The sequence below is a fragment of the Dreissena polymorpha genome, chromosome 7 (assembly GCF_020536995.1).
Source record: "Dreissena polymorpha isolate Duluth1 chromosome 7, UMN_Dpol_1.0, whole genome shotgun sequence".
Taxonomy (NCBI): Eukaryota; Metazoa; Mollusca; class Bivalvia; order Myida; family Dreissenidae; genus Dreissena; species Dreissena polymorpha.
The window spans coordinates 12,596,234-12,617,388 of record NC_068361.1 but is presented as its reverse complement, the minus strand read 5'-3'; the positions used below and the strand labels follow the sequence as shown (position 1 = coordinate 12,617,388).

Genomic DNA, 21,155 nt, shown 5'->3' with positions numbered 1-21,155 from the left:
ATCTAAAGCAGGATTCTGCTTTAATTGAAATACCTGTTATTGTGATATATTATCATTTCTAGGTCGTGGTGGAAGAGGTGGAAGGGGTCGTGGTTCAAGCCGGGGAAGAGGAGGTGGCAATACACAATCCCAGTCAAAGCCCAGGGAAGAGACGACGACTACTCCCAAGGAGTTGAATATCGAGACTGACGTTACCTCATATTTTGTGGGCAACGTCTCTGCAGACCAGCATTACGAGGGGCAGCAGCAGAACCGTGACAGATATGCAGCCGCTATGGCTGTCCTGCAGAATAATGGAGTAGACATAGCGCAGAGTACGTATGATTGCATGATACAGTGATACTGGGCTTATAATTAAAATTTACCTTCAGAATGTCATTAAGGAAATTTTCTAATTTGAGTAATTCGTATATTCTGCTTATTTTCAAGTTTGCAGAACCCAGTTTTAATTGTATCAAGTTTATGTGTGTTTTAGTTTTAACCTATTTATTTAAGCTTGATAGCATAGAAGGCCAAATGCAAATTGAAATGCTCTCGAGTCCATTTCCTGGGTAGAACTAGTACTTGGTGTTCTTTGGGGAGATCTACCAAGTTGTGTTTGATTAAATCTGCTGATTTTCAAATGGAAGCAGCTCCTTATCCTTAATTTAATTTTCTTATATTGCAAGTTTGATATTTGGCCCAATGTATAAAAAATCTACTTGTACCTAATAATAATTTTTATTCCCCGGGATCGAATGATCGGGGGCATATTGTTTTGGCCTGTCTGTCTGTCTGTCATTCATTCATTCATTCATTGTGTGCTTCCCAAAACTTTAACGTTGGTCATAACTTTTGCAATATTGAAGATAGCATCTTGATATTTGGCATGCATGTGTATATCATGGAGCTGCACATTTTTGAATGATGAAAGGTCAAGGCTATCCTTCAAGGCCAAAGGTCAAATATCAAAGCGGCGCAATAGGGGGCATTGTGTTTCACAAACACAGCTCTTGTTACCCTTACATTTCACTCCAACCCCTGGCAACAAAAGGTATTAAATTTAATTATTGGTAATTAAATTATTGCTATCGTCATTCTCCCCCTGCAAGTAGGGAAATATCAGTCACAGGCATATATAAGTTCACTTATAACTGGTAAAAGAGCTAGCTAATTTAGAAAAAAAGTGAGTAGGCTAACTGATAGTGCTTTGATGAAAATAGTGTTGAAAAGGGAAAACAATACAATTCAACAACAACAACAAAATTGTAGAATTGATTTTTGTGGAAGCGAATAAACGTTGGACCTCCCAGATGCAGAATAATCACCGTCTCAATAAACCATTATAAGCCAAGATTTAATTTTGCTGCGTTCTGGGAAACTGGGCTCAAAGCATGTGTTTAAAGTGTCATCCCAGATAAGCCCGCGCAGTCCAAGAAAAGGAGACTTACTGCCTTCACTGGATTTTCACTAAGAGACTTCCTTTTTAAAAAAATTAATGAAAGTCAAAAGCGTCGTCTGCACAGGCTAATCTGGGATGACACTTTACGCACATGCAATTAAACTTTCACAGAACGGGGCTCATTTACACATTGGGACGTTACTTTACGAACATGCATTACACTCTGTTTTCACAGAACCCGGCTCAGTTTTTTTTTCAGGATATGCCCTACTTTGACTGGTTACTTCAAGTCTTTGCAGGATTTCCCCTCCCTGGACTGGTTCCTCCAACTTTTCAGGATTTCTTCGCCCTGGACTGGTTTCTCCAACTTTTCAGGATTTCCACTCCCTTGACAGGTTCCGCCAAATTTTCAGGACTTCCTGTCCCTTGACTGGTTTCTCACACTTTTCCAGGATTTCCCCTCCCTTGACTGGTTCCTCCAACTTTCAAGATTTCACTTCCTTTGACTGGTTACTCCAATTTTATTAGGATTTTTCCGCCCTAGACTGGTTCCTGGAATACTGCTATGGTGGTCCCGCCCCAGAGGGGTCTATGGTTCAGCGGTGTTGCAATGTTACTGCCGAGAATGTGAATAGCTTGATACAGGAGTTCCCCATCCCATACACTCATGTGAAGTCACACTTGACTGCTCTCACGAATGAATCAAAGGCACGGACAGCTTCATACGAGAAGAAATTGGATACAGTGATTTGGTAAGAGCTTGCATCATTACTGAAGACCAAAATCACAGATCTGGGTCCGTATTTACCTAACCATTGTATGACTTAAGAATAGTAAGTCTTATACCCAAAAAATACCTCAGAGTTTGCGTATTAACAGGCTAAATGATGGTGTTGATATCATTATCATATTGTTCTAGACACTAATAATTATTATATAATTATAGGTGTCAACCCTTTTAGCGCTGGAACCGAATTTTAAAGGCCTTTGCAAACAGTTTGGATCCTGATCAGACGCCACTAAACGTGGCCTCTGATCAGGATCCAAACTGTTTGCTATTCTGATAGTGGTCTTTGTAAAAAAAGTGAAGAAAATGATGATTTAAGAAATTCAGCAGACACCAATTTAGCAGACGACAAATATCCCAGCATTCAAAGGGTAAACTGTCATGCTAGACTTTACTTTCATGTAGTTTTAGTGCATCACAGTTTTAGGAATGTTCTTTAACCCATTTATGCCTAGCGGACTCTCCCATCCTTCTAAATTGGATCAATTTATTTCCAAAATTAGGGATGTCTAGTATATTTATTTCTATATTTAGAATATTTCTTACAGAAATTCCTTTAAGCAAACAGTGCAGACCCGGATGAGACGCTGCATCATGCCGCGTATCATCTGGGTCTACGCTGTTTGCCAAGGCCTTTTTTCTAGACGCTAGTAATAAATGGGTTAATTTCAGACTTTCGTTAAAACAGTTGTTGGTGTATGTACTGGCCCTGGAGTCTGTAGTAGTAATAATACCAATTTCTGTGCACAAACCTAATTGATGAGTTGATTTCTGTTATTCTATGATTTTATGATTCCCTGCAAAGATGGCAGCATACGGCAGCTTCAATGTCCATCTTGTGATCTCATCTTCTATCCATATGTGCAAAAAATTCTGTCTAAGGCATAACTTTGTCTCATATTTTATATGGGTTTAAAAAAATCAGGCACACATGTCAAGCATCATAAGACAATGTGTAATCTGTACTACTCATGTCCCTAACTCAAAGGTCAAGGTAACAATTTGAGGTCAATGTCAAGGTAAAACTTAGAGGTCAACATCAATGTAACACTTAGAGGTCAACATCAAGGTAACAATTAGAGATCAACATCAAGGTAACAATTGGAGGTCAGCAACAAGGTAACAATTAGAGGTCAACATCAAGATAACAATTAGAGGTCAACAACAAAGTAACCATTAGAGGTCAGCATCAATGTAGCAATTAGGGGTCAACATCAAGATAGCATTTAGAGGTCAACATCAAGGTCACAATTAGAGGTCAACATCAAGGTTACAATAAGAGGTCAACATCGAGGTAACAATAAGAGGTCAACATCAAGGTAACAATTAGAGGTCAACATAAAAGTAACAATTAGAGGGGGTCAACATCAAGGTAACAATTAGAGGTCAACATCAAGGTCACAATTAGAGGTCAACATAAAGGTAACAATTAGAGGTCAACATCAAGGTCACAATAAGAGATCAACGTTTTTAGACAAATGTTGAATGGGGGGGGCATCCATGCCCTATGTACACATGCCTTGCCTTTTCAATTCTTTGCACGTTCTTTAATATATCGGAGAATATTGATGATATTGTTTATTTGTTGTGAGCAAAAGATATATCGTTTAATTCCCTAAGACAGTACCAGAATCCATAAAATTGCATGAGAATAGCGATTTGACCCCAAAAAAACTTTTCGGTATTATTTTCTATGCAATATAAATTGTTTTAATGTTGTATGTTTATTCTGTAAGATCTATGACATAATGGTTGAATACTTGTTATTATTTGATAAGGCAATCTTTGATGACAAATTAAAAAGTCAAGATACAAGGATTTCAAATAACACATACGGGCTCCAGTGGCCCAAAATTTTCTTTTGACAGATTTATGGTTAACACATAAATTCTTCACATTTTATCTGCTTTACTGGGTTTTATGAAAAAAATGTTGTAGCCAGATGAAAATTTCTGAAGCCCTATTCACTAATTGGAACAATTTGAAAGTTCCCTATTTTATGTTAATTTTGGGGTGTTTTTTGTTACAGGGAATTATCTGAAAAAAAAGTGGGTACATGTTATTCAGTTTAAAAAAACAACATCTGCTGTTTGTTAGGTGGTACGACGAACTGAAGTGCACTGAAGTGGACGAGGTTATAACAAGACGTGTCCAGGCAGGGGAAGAGATTACTCTGCCTAATGGCAAGCTTCTGGAACGTCTTCTGGAAATCAAGATGTATTAAGAGGGTCTGCAGCAAAACAGCTACGGTTATGGTAAAAATGGGAAGGAGAGAAAGACAGACGAGACCAAGGCGCCATTCATCAAGGAGTTTTTGCCCTTGGGACAGAAAAAGATGGACACGTTTAGGTCAGCATTATTGTTTTGTGTTTGTCTCTTACTGATGTCGAAAAAGCTGCGTCATGATATTTTGTCAAATTATGAAAAATTGTTTTCTTTGCATATTTTCACACAGATTGATATGGTTTGATGAATTCTAAGCAGTTGTGTACACACTTTCCAAGGAATATGCAAACCTTAGTGCAGTTTGCCTGTTGTATTTGCTAATTTGTTATTTTTGCTAATATTAGACAATTTTAATTACCTCTTGTGATGATTTATTTACTCACTTGAATGGGCATTGGTTTAGAGTAGGTTTTTATCCCACAAAGAAATTCAAAATTCAATTTGGACAAAAAGAAGCAGGCCATGGCTGTTATTAGTGGCTCTTAACCCTTTACCACTTAGATTCGTATTTTGATGCATTTGTAGTCCCTTAGATCTTTGTATTTAATTGAAGACCTTTCTTGTTAGATTCAAGTTTTAAAGGCTTTATTTCCAACCCTTAAATACCGATGAGCAGCAAACAGCATAAAACCTGAACAGACTGCAAGTTACTCGCTGGCTGTTCTGGTTTTATGCTGTTTGCACATAGCAATTTTCACTTTGCATCTGAGTGGGAAAGGTTAATATGTCATGTCTATTTACGGTATCTTTTATTTAGCCTCTCTCTGGAGTCCCCAATAGTTGTGATAGGGGACGCGTCTGGCTCGATGCAAGTGGCGATAAGAACAAGTTCCATCATCGCAGGCCTGTTGACAGCGATATGTCAAGCTCAACTGGTGTTCTTCAACACTGAAAAAATCGTCCCTCTATATGTTCCAAAGAACATTGAAGAGGTAATCACAAATGGAAAATCTGGGCCAGTATTCACAAAGCTTCATTGGGTAGTCTTTACTTAAGATGCAGTTAAAGACTGATTTCATATCAAATATTCAGAATGTCAATGTCAAATCCATTGGTTAACGCTCACAGCATGATAAAATAAGAACCATTTTTATGTCCCCCACCACTATAGTGGGGGACATATTGTTTTTGCCCTGTCTGTTGGTCTGTCTGTTGGTTTGTGCCAACTTTAACATTTTGCAATAACTTTTGCTATATTGAAGATAGCATCTTCATATTTGGCATGCACGTGTATCTCATGGAGCTGCACATTTTGAGTGGTAGAAGGTCAAGGTCATCCTTCAAGGTCAAAGGTAAAAAAAAAACTAAATCAAAGCGGCGCAGAAGGGACATAGTGTTTCTGACAAACAAATTTCTTGTTAGCATTTTTTTCATTGAAATTTTAACAAGACCTGAAACACTCAGTAGTCCTAGACACTTTCTACAAAATTGTGCAAAGTTAAGGAGTTTTCCCCTAAAGAACTTTGTGTATTTGGTCTCAGCCGCTCATACTTAAGTCACAAATAGTTTACTCAAGACTTTACGGTAATCAAGGTGATGTAACATTCTTCACATAACACTCTTTATTAAATGTTTGTGTTTAACTTGCAATGTGGTGTTTCATCAACTATATGCAATATCACGTAAGTAAAAACATAAAATACATAATAGGTTTTTTTCACAACTTAAAACAGTGATATACCAATTATTTACGTGTGATATCTTCCTATAAACCACTAGAAAGCATAAAATACCATGAGTCTAATTTTTATTTTTATTTTCACATTATTTGTTCAAAATAAAAAATTTGCTCAAAGATGTTTAAATTGCACCATCAGTATTAGAAATAATATGTAAATATATGAGAAGTACTCTGGAAAATGAGCCTATATGCATGTACGTAACGTGTCATCCAATATTAGCCTGTACAGTCTAATCAGGAACAACAATTTCAACATTAATGATTTGTTTTGTTTAAATGAAGTTTCTTCTAAACATAAAATCCATTCTAGGCGGAAAGTGTCGTCCTTGATTAGCCTGTGAAGACTGCACAGGCTTATCTTAGACGACAACATGTACATGCATTTAGTCCCGTTTTTGAGAGCATGGGTTGTATTATTTACCATATTGGTGGTGAAATAAAAAAAATATTTTAGCAAATTTTGTGTTAAGCCCCATTTTCCCAGAGCGACACTCAATCACACTTTTTATGCTCCCCAAATTTTTTTAGGGGGAAGGATAATATAGTCACCGCTTAGTCTGTCCGTCCGAGTGTCCGTCCGTGCACAATTTTTGTCCAGGCTATTTCTTAGCAACTAATGACCGGAATTCAATGAAACTTTATGGGAAGCTTCACTGCCAAGAGGAGATGTGCATATTATCAGCGGGTTCTGGTCGGATGATTTTTCACAGAGTTATGGCGCTTTGAAATTTTCTAATACAAAATTATTGTCTCCCCAACTTCTGTGCCCTCAAGACCTTTCCGTTTATCTAAATATATAGTGCAATATTGTGACAAAAAAAACACTTTGGGCAGCATCACCCGTCTCCAATCGTTTCTTGTTTTAATGCAGGTTCTAAACCTAGCTGTGGAGATGCAGGCGGAAGGTGGTACGACCCCTGCTGCCAGTCTGTGGCCTTTCTACGAGAAAAAGGAGGTCGTGAAGACGTTCATTATTGTGACCGATGAAGAAGAGAATGGCCAGAGTCATGGCGATTAGTAAGAAAACACGTTTCCTATTAACCCTTTACTACTTGCATACGCATTTTGTTGCGTTTGTACGGAAATTTCTTTCTAGATTTGTTTAAATTTTGTTTAAATTAAATAAAATTTGTTTAAGTCATGATTTTTTTTCTAGATTTAAGTTTTAAAGGGTTATTTTCCATCATTAAGGTACTGATGAACAGCAGACAGCATAAAACTGAACTGTTAGTTACTTGCAATCTGTTCTGGTTTTATGCTGTTTTCTGGCAGACAGCATTAAACTGAACTGTTAGTTACTTGCAATCTGTTCTGGTTTTATGCTGTTTTCTGCTCATAAAACTGAACAGTTAGTTACTTGCAATCTGTTCAGGTTTTATGCTGTTTTCTGCTCATCCGTATCTTGGGATTAGAATTGAAAGTTTTAAAATTTAATCAAGTTACACAGGTTTTTAATTTAATTAGATTTTCTAAAAGACTAAGTGAGTGGGTCTGAGTGGTTAAATGTGAGTGGTAGAGTTAAGGGATCCTCCTCAAGGGTAACAAAGATACTTTCAATTTCCCACAGGCTTCTTCGAAGAAGCGCATACAAATGGTTCCTCAAGGTATTGTCTGTTAACTTCAGACCCAAATAAAATAAATGTCTTAAGCAATAATATGAGCCGCGTTCTGAGAAAACTGGGCTTAATGCATGTGCTTAAAGTGTGATCCTAGATTAGCCTGTGCAGGTTTCACAGGCTAATCAGGTGCGGCACTTTCCGCTTTTATGATATTTTTAGTTTCAAGGAAGTCCCTCCTTACCGAAAATCAAGTTTAGGCAGAAAGTGTTGTCCCTGATTAGCCTGTGCAGACTGCACAGGCTAATTTGGCAAGACACTTTAAGTACATGCATTAAGCCCAGTTTTCTCAAAACAAGGCTCATATTATCAAACATATGCAACTTATTTGAGCATACAAATGTCTTTACAATGAAGACATATATCAAATGGTTAACAATTAAGTCACATGAATAACTTAATCTAAAAAATTAACACCTATTAACGTAGCTGGCAGTTATAAGTTTTTATAAACAATGCCCTTAGCTGGGTTTTTTTTTGCCACTTCAGCTTCCATGGCCTGTACCAGAAGTACCACAACGAAGTGTACCCAGCGAAGCTTGTATTCGTCTCATTTTTCCACAATCAGACTTCTTGCGGTGATATGGTACCCAAATTGGAAGCCAATGGCCACAAACCGATGCGGTTCATTTTCGACTTTGCCCAACCAGATTTGACGAAGCTGGACAAGATGTTCGGAATGGTTGCGTCCGGGACAACTAATTTTGATGACGAAATACGCCAGGTATAGTCGGACATTAAGAGCAGACGTCTGGCGAAAGTTTTTGAAAAAATGGAGATTTGAGGTCAGAACCCATGTTCATAAAGCTTCATTATTTTAACTATTTTAAGTATATATATATATTCATGACAACTACCAAGAGTCTGAGGTAATTTATTACGTATTGTTATGCTTTTATTAACCAGGTTTTCCGAAGGAAAAAACTGGTTATTAGATTGGCGAATGCGGGCGGGCTGGCTGGCTGGCTGGCTGGCGGGCTGGCGGAACAAGCTTGTCCGGGCCATAACTATGTCGTTCATTGTCAGATTTTAAAATCATATGGCACATTTGTTCACCATCATTGGACGGTGTGTCGCGCGAAATAATTACGTCGATATCTCCAAGGTCAAGGTCACACTTTGAGTTCAAAGGTCAAAAATGGCCATAAATGAGCTTGTCCTGGCCATAACTATGTCATTCATTGTGAGATTTTAAAATCATTTGGCACATTTGTTCACCATCATGGTACAGTGTGTCGCACGAAAGAATCACGTCAATATCTCCAATGTCAAGGTCGCCACGACTAAAAATAGATTATTTTTTTTTAAACAAACTTACAAAGGGGGTTAATTTTGTTTGTTCATTTCAAAAGTTCAGTTTGAGTTTTCTCCCTTTATCAGATGTTTTTTTCACAATGAAAACATGGTTTTGTGACAATTTTGTCCCTTGTTTTTATATTGTTTTGACATGTCGGTCGGTCTGTCGGTTTGTCGGTCCGTCTGTTGGTCCGTCCACCAAATGGTTTCCGGATGATAACTCAAGAATGCTTAGGTCTAGGATCATGAAATTTCATAGGTATATTGATCATGACTGGCAGATGAACCCTATTGATTTTCATGTCACTAAGTCAAAGGTCAAGGTCACGTTTGGGGCATATGTCTCAGACTGGAACACTTGTTTACATTAAATTGTTTTTAAATACTTTATATTGCTGAGATGTTTGGTATCGTATCATTTTTTTTAAATATAAATATGGCTGAGTTTGTTCGTAAATTACACTGTTGTAGACATAAATCTTTGGATACAAAAAGGAAAATGTGATAAAAAAATTATAGTTTTTGCCTGAGGAACCGTGAATACCCTCACAGGATATTCAGATATTCCTCTTATTCCAAATTGTTTTGTTCAATAAAGCTGAAGTGCTTTTAAGTTTTAAGTATATACACCATTCAAAAAGGTTGAATGTGAAATTATAATTTTAATCAACAATGTCAGAGCTCCAATGTTCAAGAGTATGACTTAATTGTGCAGGGTGCCATACACAATACTCAATTTACTTTTTTATCCCATGTATGCCTAGTGGACTCTGCCATCCTTCTAAATTGGATCAATTTATTTCTAAAATAAATGTCTAGTTTATTTATTTCTATATTTAGAATATTTCTTAAAGAAATTCTTTTAACTTTAAGCAAACGGCGCAGACCCTAATGAGACGCCGCATCATGCAGCGTCTCATCTGGGTCTACGCTGTTTGCCAAGGCCTTTTTTCAAGACGCTACATGTAGGCATAAATGGGTTAAATTGTGTCTACTATTTAGCTGTGATAACTATTGTGTACGTGATACATAAATTGCATCCTTTAATACTATTTTTATTGTTATAGATATTGTTATAAATATTTATGTTGATATGTTATTGTTTTTTCTCCTGAAATTAATAATAATTTTCGACACAAAAGATTTGTTAACTGTGATAACTATTGTGCTTGTGATACAAATATTTCTTTCTATAATACTATATTTGTTGTCTATATTATTATAAATATTTATGTAAAGATGTTGTTTTTTCTATTTAAATAAATAATTATGTTCTAAACACGGTTCACAATTGTAATATTATATTTTACACAAAATATTTATGTTCCTATTTATGAATAAATTGTTAAACTACTACATTGTGTTAGTTGTACTTTTTCTTGGATGCAGTGCCTGCACTATTTATAAAGCTATCTAGCATTTTACCTATAAGCCTTGGTTTGGGAAAAGGATGATTTTCTTAGTAAAAATCCAGTAAAGACAGAAAGTGTCATCCCTGATCCCTTATAAGGGATGCACTTTACGCACATGTTGTAAGGCCAGTTTTTTCAGACTGTGGATCATCTTTTAACCATTTCAATTGTATGCAGACTGTAAGACAAACCTTCAGCATCCCAGGACAACAGCATGTTTCTCAACAGATTGGTTTAATTAAACCCATTTATGCCTAGCATATAGAAAAAAGGCCTTGGTAAACAGCGTACACCCAAATGAGACGCTGCATAGTGCGGTGTCTCATCAGTGGTCTGCGCTGTTTGCTTAAAGGAATTTCTGTAAGAAATATTCTACATATAGAAATAAATATACTAGACATCCCTAATTTTGGAAATAAATTGATCCAATTTAGAAGGATGGGAGATTCCGCTGGGCATAAATGGGTTAACCCCATGTATTTCAGCTTGATTGCATCCCAAGCCAAAGTGTTATTTGATTGCGTTTGAGTCCATTTCCCGGGAGGAACCAGTACTTAAGAAAGATCTAAGTAACACTCCAACAGTGGGGATTAAACCCGTGGCCTCTTTGTCCCTAGGCGGACACCATATCCAGTACGCCACTATCTAAAATATCTAGCAATTTAGTGAGCAATTTCAAACAGCAATAGTTGCCTCATTAATATTTGTTCAATTTATTAATGTTTAGCAGTAAATAAACAAATATTTGAAGCTGTGATATGAAGGAATGAAAAACATTTTATTGTACATGACATTAATCAATGTCACTGTTTCTGTGTGACATTTAACATTTATTTCAGAATGTATCCATGTATTTAACAACCAAGTAGTATCTGCAATTACAAGAGCTGAGTGAATAATGCAATTACAAGAGCTGAGTGAGTAGTTTAAAGTGGAACATAATATGCATTTCCCACCGTAAATAATAAAAATCGTTTTTGATAAAGACGTTCATTAATACAAATTAAGTTAGTCAATATAGGAGCTGACGGAATTGTCGTTCCTTATTTAAAAGCATGTAATAAAAGGGTTTAAGGGGATCTTACACTCGTTGCCATATTATGCCACGATTTATTAAAATAGCCACAATGCTCTTCCTTGTTCAAGATTTAATTGAGCCAAAATAACCATTGAACATAGACTTTCAAATAATTTGGGCTGTTTAATGGGGATTTATGGAGAAAACATTGTAGCAAAATATAATTTTCATTAACCAAGTCTGCAAATGTGTCGCCGTTAGTTTTTAATCTCAAATAGTTCGGAAGATACACTTAACTGCATCTCATAAAGATTTCAGGCCGAGGCCGACTTTTTTATTGAAAAGTTAATATCTGCCTTTGCCTTAACATTTTTTATTAACCCATTTATGCCTAGTGGACTCTCCCATCCTTCTAAATTGAATCAATTTATTTCCAACATTTAGGATGTCTAGTATGTTTATTTCTATATTGAGAATATTTCTTACAGAAATTCCTTTAAGCAAACAGCGCAGACCCTGATGAGGTCTCATCTGGGTCTACGCTGTTTGCCAAGGCTTTTTTTCTAGACGCAAGTCATAAATGGATTAATTAATCTTTAAAGAATAATTTTAAAGATAACATAAACACATTTTTTTTGCCCGAGTGAGCTCATACGCATGCTTTCAACTTTAACACTTGCGGTGCTCTAATATTGCATTAACTGTTTTTTTCTTAAATTCTTTTAATAAATTCTAAGATAGAAATGTAAAACATGAAAAAATGGTTATTTAACCGTCACTGCTTACGGATAATCGATTTAAGCAAGAAAATGAATGTTCCTTTACATCCCTCCTTTGCCTATATAGCAATCAAACAAAAACTATTGTTTTTTGGAACTAGCCGTTGGGACTCGCATACCGGCTGTCCATTTAGTATAATACTTAATATAACAACCATCATTAAACTTTAAACATACATCACATACTACAATCTTTCTAACAGTCATCATATAGTGACATTCTATGTAAATTAGCTCAATACATGTATAAATAACACATGACTATATAAATAACGTGTAATCGTGCGAGTTCCCAAAGCTGAATGACAAAAACTGACCACGTTTTAACCATACACGAATATCCTCGTGCTTCTAGAGCGCCTCTAGTCGCAAATTCATACTGAAGGGAAATAATTTTCGACACATTCAATAATATTAAACATCGAACATCATATGTATTGAATGCATATCTTTGATTTAGACAGGAACGCATTCCCTCTTTAATAATTGAAGGACTGTGATGTCGCTTTGAACACGAGTTTCGTCCATCAAAGACGAACAAAAGAATATAATGCAACTAGAGACAATTCTTGAAATTAATTAGCTTTGTTACAAATAAAGTGGTAGGCCCCGCGCCGCTTGTTGTCCAGAGGTCTCCGGCTCAATTTACCGGTCCTTAAGTTATAAGCTTGTATAAGTGGTTCTGATAAATCGTTACTGGTGTGTTTGTTGTTTTAATTTAGCTTTCAAAATGCGTCAATGCGTTAAAAAGTGTTCAATTTATGTGCCGTATAAAAAAGCAAACACCGCTTCGATCCTTCTGATCTCACAGCCACCTCTGAAACATAAGAAATGATAAACACGATTGAGGACCTGCCGACCGGCCTTTAACCAAAAATCCCGTAAAACATGTAACCAATTTTGGTCATCTTTGTTCCGCTACGTGTTTTAAGTGTTACTGGTCGTATTTAAAATGTGGAATACCCGCAGTCTTGTTGTTTCTCATGTGGTAAGCTTTTATGGTCAGACATTCATTTGTTATTCACACCCGTTTAAAATCACCTTGTTTCTTCACGAAAATTCGAGTGTTTTCTACGGAATACCGTAAGTGCCATCGTGGTTACACTATAAAATCCAGAGGGCGAGACTGCGAGAACGCAATAGTACGATGGCAACATTGCGACAATACGATTACGACAGTGCGACAATACGATGGCGACAAGACGATAGTACGATGGCGAGAATGCGATAGTACGATGACGACAATGCGACAGTGCGATAATACGATGGCGACAGTGCGATAGTACGATGACGACATTGCGATAGACATAGATCGTATGTCGTCATCGTATGATCGCATTGTCGACATCGTACTATCGCATTGTCGACATCGTATTTTCGCACTGTCGTCATCGTATTGCCGCATTGTCGCCATCGTACTATCGTGTTCTCGCATTGTCGCCGTCGTACTATCGCACTATCGATCGCCATCGTATTGTCGCACTATAGTCATCGTATTGTCGCACTGTCGTCATCGCATTGTCGCATTGTCGCCATCGTACAATCGTGTTGTCGCATTGTCGCCATCGTACTATCGCACTATCGATCGCCATCGTATTGTCGCACTATAGTCATCGTATTGTCGCACTGTCGTCATCGTATTGTCGCGTTCTCGCATTGTCGCCATCGTACTATCGCACTGTCGCCATCGTATTGTCGCACTGTCGTCATCGCACTGTCGCATTGTCGTCATCGTACTATCGCGTTCTCGCCATCATGCTATCGCATTGTCGCCATCTTATTGTCGCACTGTCGTCATCGTATTGTCGCATAGTCTCCATCGTACTATCGCGTTCTCGCATTCTCGCCCTCTGAATTTTAATGTGTAACCACGATTGCACTAACGGTATTCCGTAGTTTTCTTAGGGTGCGTGTTTCAGTGTTTTGCGTAGTTGCCTTAGATATTTTGACATATATTTCTTCTGATAATTATATGCATTCTGAACTGTGGAAGACGTACATAATCGGTCAAAATGACATGTAATTCTAGATGGCCATCCGCCCGACGTATATGAACGACGGGAAACTAATTGTCCGCTTGCTCGTTAAAACCGGTACCGACCATACAAAAACGTATATGTTTTCGAAAGCTTAATATCAAATATCGGGGGACATAACTATGTTATGCTTATCATAAATTAATGCGTTTGAACTTGAATTACCGTAGCATTACAATATACATTACATAGACATTACCGCGATACTAGGGTATCATGCTGACTAACATTGTATCATGATTATAAACACTGTTTTTATTTCACAACCACTTCAAAACAGCAAACAATGATTAAATGACGATTTTCTATACACGTGATCCACTTTTACCCATGTATGCCTAGTGGACTCTCCCATCCTTCTAAATTGGATCAATTTATTTCCAAACATAGGTATGTCTAGTGTATTTATTTCTGTATTTAGAATATTTCTTACAGAAATTCCTTTAAGCAAATAGCGCAGACCCTGATGAGACAACGCATCATGCGGCGTCTCATCTGGGTCTACGCTGTTTGCCAAGGCCTTTTTTTCTAGACGCTAGGCATAAATGGGTTAAACTAAGACTATTCATATTAGAGCTAAAATCTAGAATTATATTTTCTTACATTTTTTAAATAAATATTGCTATACAGTAAAACCGCACCTAGATAAGATATACCACTCGAATATACCGTGGTTTACCAATAGACGTGACCTAACGATGTTGGATTTTAAAAAAAGCACGTGACTGATCATCCTGTTGTAATATATTACGGATAAAATGATATTGCAATCTTAATTGAAACTCAGATTGCCTTTTTGTATTTTAATTTATTGAATCGGTCGTAATGTGAAATCCGAAACAAATGTGTGCCTGTCTGTCTGTCTGCCCGATTGCCCGCCCCACCCCTCTCCACCCCGCCCCTTCCCGCCTCGTCCGGTCCCGTCCGACCGACCGCCCCTACGTCTGTCCGTACACCGTCCGTCCGTTCATCCATCTGTCAGTCTATCTGTATTGGTTAAGGTAGTAATATCATTCTCCTTTCACCAACAACAAACGCACTTCTTCAATCAATACTTTGCAGGAAATAAAGTATCTGTCGATTCATGCATAAATGCCGTGGTCGACATGTACAGAGGCCTGTTGGTCCACGGTCGCCCAAATCATTTTGGCCAATCAGAACACTGATCTTGAATCAGGGGAGAGGATAGGCTATAGGGGTACTGGACGTTTCGTGCCACTACCAGTTCGTGGCACTGATATTTGTGTAGGAGGGCATTGGACGTTTCGTCCCACTGATAATACATAGGCGGATAGTTGTGAATAATATCGTATAGGTGTGTAATCATAACAGGAAACTTTCGCACCTTTGATGGTAACATCTGTTCAATGGGAAAACAACAATGTTTTTTTTTCAAGATTGTTTAAGAGTCAATTTAAATGCTTCATATAATACATTAACAATACATTACATAAATATATTAAAACATTAGAAGTGAATGCCAACATACATTTTAAACAAAAAAATTGCATCCTACCCAATCTGGTAGGATTATCTTGTGTTGGCAGAGATTACATAAATATATACAAACATTTGCAATAAATTGACATTCACAACATCAGAAGTGAATGCATGCATACATTTTAACAATATCTAGATTGATAACATAAATATATTCAAACATTGTTTTAATACACACATACAAAAGTGCACAAATATAGAAACACAAATACAACAGCATACTATCCTATCATACACATACACAAATCATATATACAATGTATTGCATTTCAGAAGTCCTCATCATGGATGTCATCCTGGGTTGTGCTCGGTCCCAGCTCGTTTATATGGCTGCACGCTCTCAGAAGTTGAGTAGTTGTCATGTCATCGTCTTCGTACTTCTCCCAGATCTCGAAGAGCCGCCCATGCACTTCTTTGAAAATTTTCCGGTGTACCCGAGTCAGGGCGTGCTCCAACACAAGGTGGGATTGTCAGATCCACTGTTTCTGCCTCACGGCGCAACAGGGGGACGAGCACGTAAAACCCTAGGTCGGGACGCCCTGCTCGACCGTTGATTCTGCGATGCCATCCTGGAAAAAAGAAATATGTTGTGAACTATATGATGTATATTAGTTTGTATTTAAGAATATTTAAATTATAACTATCCAATGAAAAAGTGATATATTAGTTTTTATAAGATAATATTTAAATTATAACTATCAATTGAAAATAATATATTGCTTTATTATTCAATATCAATGTAAAAAAAATACCTTTTAAAAACGTCGTTGTTCGTTCGTACCGTCTGGCGGTATTATATACTGTGTGTTCAACTGACTTTATTTACTCCTTCAATGAATTACACAGGTTGTATCATAATTAAAGCGGCGAGTTGTTTACTAATTGGTTACTAATTGGCCATTAAAAGCCCGTGTCGGTAAATTAAAGGACCGAGTCGGTAATTAATTGTTTGCTAATTACGTTAATACACATACGCCTAATAGAAAGTTTGTGAGTCGATAGTAAAGCATAAGCTTTTCTTAAAAGAAAAAGACCAACTTTATTTTAAATTGTATTATTTTTCATTCATGTTATATATTATTATTTTTGTATATAATACATACAATTGAAACATAGAAAATAACAGCATTTCATGTTTTATATTTATTAAACATAATGAACTATGCACACATGTTTTTATACAAACAATAATTCATTTTATTTTATTATTACAAGCGCATACACATGATTCATAAAAAATAACAACACTTTATGCTTTATGTTTATCGCACATAATACACTATTTACAAATATTAGTATACTAACGATAAATCATTTCATTTGTTTGTTATTTATAATCTTTATTGTCAACATTGTTGTAATTTTCTACATTTATATACACCCCAATATCATCCACACCTATACGGCATTATTCACACCTATCCGCCTATATATTATCAGTGGGACGAAACGTCTACCCCTTTTCAACACAAATATCATAGGCACGAACTGGTAGTGGCACGAAACGTCCAGTAAGTGGTGGTGATCTCCCTTTCTGATTTGAACTTGTTTAACGGGAACGTCTCTTTTCCATTGTCGGAAATGTCTCTTTTCCATTGTCTGCAAAAAGGCAGTGAAACACCAAATTATGCAACATTTTTTTATTTAGCAAAACAGTTCAACGCTAAATAGTTTGTGCATGATGTTCAAAAGATTTAAGTTACATTTAAAAGCGAATACGTTTGTTCGTAATATGTACGGTACCGACGGACTAATACATTTTAAAACAAATAGTCTATTTTTTTCAGTTCTTTCCTTCTAGAAGTCTAGCCAAGGCGTGAGAAAATAATAATTCAAATTGCATTCGTTAGCACACCTCATCCTTTACCACTAAAGATTATTTTAAAATCGAAATTATTGTTCTTGACTATAAATAGTCTATAGTCTTTACTAAAAGTCGAATATGGCCACAGTAAATAACACTGAAAATCGCACCATCGTTCATTTCTGAAAGTCGACTATGGCCACAGTAAATGACTCTTAAAATGAGACCATCGTTCATTACTGCAAGTCAAATATGGCCACAGTAAATGACTCTTAAAATGACACCATCGTCCATTACTGCAAGTCAACTATGGCCACAGTAAATGACTCTTAAAATAACACCATCGTTCATAACTCAAAGTCGACTATGGCCACAGTAAATGACTCTTAAAATGACACCATCGTTCATTACTAAAAGTCGACTATGGCCACAGTAAATGACTCTTAAAATGACACCCATCGTTAATTACTAAAAGTAGACTATGGCCACAGTAAATGACTCTTAAAATGACACCCATCGTTCATTACTACAAGTCGACTATGGCCACAGTAAATGACTCTTAAAATGACACCATCGTTCATTACTGAAAGTCGACTATGGCCACAGTAAATGACTCTTAAAATGACAGCATCGTTCATTAATAAATGTCGACTATGGCCACAGCAAACGACTCTTAAAATGACACCATCGTTCATTACTGAAAGTCGACTATGGCCACACTAAATGACACTTAAAATGACACCATCGATTATTACTGGAAGTCGACTATGGCCACAGTACAGTGAAAACTCGCTATTAAGACCACTTGCGGGACTTTTCAAAAGTGGTCTTAATAGCGAGGTGGTCTTAATTCTGAGTTTTCATGAATTTGATGGACATATAATTACAACAACGTAAATATTCACTGAACTTTTATCTGTTTGCATACAATATAACAGTCATCCGTTTATACATTGTATTTATACATTGTACAAAGATAGTATTTCAAGTTGTTCATTAAAGAAGTGTAAATACATGTATATGTACTTTTCATCAAGATCCTTGATGTTTACTTAACGAATGAGTCAATTGTCGTCTGCTTAGCATTTTGTCGAATAAAAGTCGTATATGACTCTTAAAATAATACCATCGTTCATTACTGCAAGTCGTCTATGGCCACAGCAAATGAGTCTTAAAATGACACCATCGTTCATTACTGCAAGTCGACTATGGCCACAGTAAATGAATCTTAAAATGACACCATCGTTCATTTCTAAAAGTCGACTATGGCCACAGTAAATGACTCTTAAAATGACACCATCGTTCAATACTAAAAGTCGACTATGGCCACGGTAAATGACTCTTATAATAACAACATCGTTCATTACTGAAAGTCGACTATGGCCACAGTAAATGACTCTTAAAATAAGACCATCGTTCATTACTGCATGTCGACTATGGCCACAGTAAATGACTCTTAAAATGACACCATCGTTTATTACTTTCATTCGACTATGGCCACAGTAAATGACTCTTAAAATGACACCACCGTTCATTATTGGCAGTCGACTATGGCCACAGTAAATGATTATTAAAATGTCACCACTGCTCATTAATGCAAGTCGACTATGGCAACAGTAAATGACTCTTAAAATGACACCATCGTTCATTACTGCAAGTCGACTATGGCCACAGTAAATGACTCTTAAAATGACACCATCGTTCATTACCTCAATTCGACTATGGCCACAGTAAATGACTCTTAAAATGACACCACCGTTCATTACTGGCAGTCGACTATGGCCACAGTAAATGACTCTTAAAATGTCACTACTGCTCATTACTGGAAGTCGACTATGACCACAGTAAATGACTCTAAAAATGACACCATCGTTCATTACTGCAAGTCGACTATGGCCACAGTAAATGACTCTTAAAATGACACCATCGTTCATTACTGAAAGTCGACTATGGCCACAGTAAATGACTCTTAAAATGACACCATTGTTCATTACTGGAAGTCGACTGTGGCCACAGTATATGACTCTTATAATAAGACCATCGTTCATTACTGCAAGTCGACTTTGGCCACAGTAAATGACTCTTAAAATGACACCATCGTCCATTACTGCAAGTCGACTATGGCCACAGTAAATGACTCTTAAAATGACACCATCGTTCATTACTGCAAGTTGTCTATGGCCACAGTAAATGTCTCTTAAAATGACACCATCGTTCATTACTAAAGGTCGACTAAGGCCATAGTAAATGACTCTTAAAATGACACCATCGTTCAATACTAGAAGTCGACTATGGCCACAGTAAATGACTCTTAAAATAACACCATCGTTCATTACTGAAAGTCGACTATGGCCACAGTAAATGACTCTTAAAATGAGACCATCGTTCATTACTGCAAGTCGACTATGGCCACAGCAAATGACTCTTCAAATGACACCATCGTTCATTACTGAAAGTCGACTATGGCCACAGTAAATGACTCTTAAAATGACACCATTGTTCATTACTGGAAGTCGACTATGGCCACAGTATATGACTCTTAAAATAAGATCATCGTTCATTACTGCAAGTCGACTATGGCCACAGTAAATGACTCTTAAAATGACACCATCGTCCATTACTGCAAGTCGATTATGGCCACATTAAATGACTCTTAAAATGACACCATCGTTCATTACTGCAAGTCGTCTATGGCCACAGTAAATGACTCTTAAAATGACACCATCGTTCATTACTAAAGGTCGACTATGGCCACAGTAAATGACTCTTAAAATGACACCATCGTTCAATACTAAAAGTCGACTATGGCCATAGTAAATGACTCTTAAAATAACACCATCGTTCATTACTGAAAGTCGACTATGGCCACAGTAAATGACTCTTAAAATGACACCATCGTTCAATACTAAAAGTCGACTATGGCCACGGTAAATGACTCTTATAATAACAACATCGTTCATTACTGCAAGTCGACTATGGCCACAGTAAATGACTCTTCAAATGACACCAACGTTCATTACTGGAAGTCGACTATGGCCACAGTAAACGACTCTTAAAATGTCACCACTGTTCATTACTGCAATTCGACTATGGCCACAGTAAATGACTCTTAAAATAACACCATCGTTCGTTACTAAAAGTAGACTATGGCCACAGTAAATGACCCTTAAAATGACACAATCGTTAATTACTAAATGTCGACAATGGCCACAATAAATGACTCTTAAAATGACACCATCGTTCATTACTGCAAGTCGACTATGGACACAGTAAATGACTCTTAAAATGACACCATCGTTCATTACTGCAAGACAACTATGGCCACAGTAAATGACTCTTTAAAATGACACCATCGTTCATTACTGCAATTAGACTATGGCCACAGTAAATGGCTCTTAAAATGACACCATCGTTCATTACTAAAAGTCGACTATGGCCATAGTAAATGACTCTTAAAATGACACCATCGTTCAATACTAAAAGTCGACTATGGCCACAGTAAATGACTCTTAAAATAACACCATCGTTCATTACTGAAAGTCGACTATGGCCACAGTAAATGACTCTTAAAATGGGACCATCGTTCATTACTGCAAGTCGACTATGGCCACAGTAAATG

The 21,155-nt window shown here is 36.9% G+C and overlaps 2 protein-coding genes across 12 annotated transcripts in view; both read left to right on the top strand.

Annotated features, from left to right (window-relative positions):
* The window catches only part of LOC127837159 (uncharacterized), a 915,490-nt gene that overhangs the window by 839,376 nt on the left and 54,959 nt on the right, over positions 1-21,155 (top strand). The window lies entirely within an intron of this gene.
* LOC127837171 (uncharacterized) lies at positions 10-10,341 on the top strand. The gene is made up of 6 exons (XM_052364096.1): positions 10-314; positions 1,910-2,133; positions 4,266-4,517; positions 5,152-5,326; positions 6,947-7,092; positions 8,181-10,341. Exons 3-6 carry the CDS (start codon positions 4,504-4,506, stop codon positions 8,419-8,421), a joined length of 576 nt encoding a protein of 191 aa, XP_052220056.1. The 5' UTR covers positions 10-314; positions 1,910-2,133; positions 4,266-4,503; the 3' UTR covers positions 8,422-10,341.

Bases quoted from the DNA above. Each gene is read 5' to 3' on its own strand.
- LOC127837171 (XM_052364096.1), top strand. The intron at 5,327-6,946 runs GTAATCACAAAT...GTTTTAATGCAG, and splicing joins TTCCAAAGAACATTGAAGAG to GTTCTAAACCTAGCTGTGGA. The intron at 7,093-8,180 runs GTAAGAAAACAC...TTGCCACTTCAG, and splicing joins GGCCAGAGTCATGGCGATTA to CTTCCATGGCCTGTACCAGA.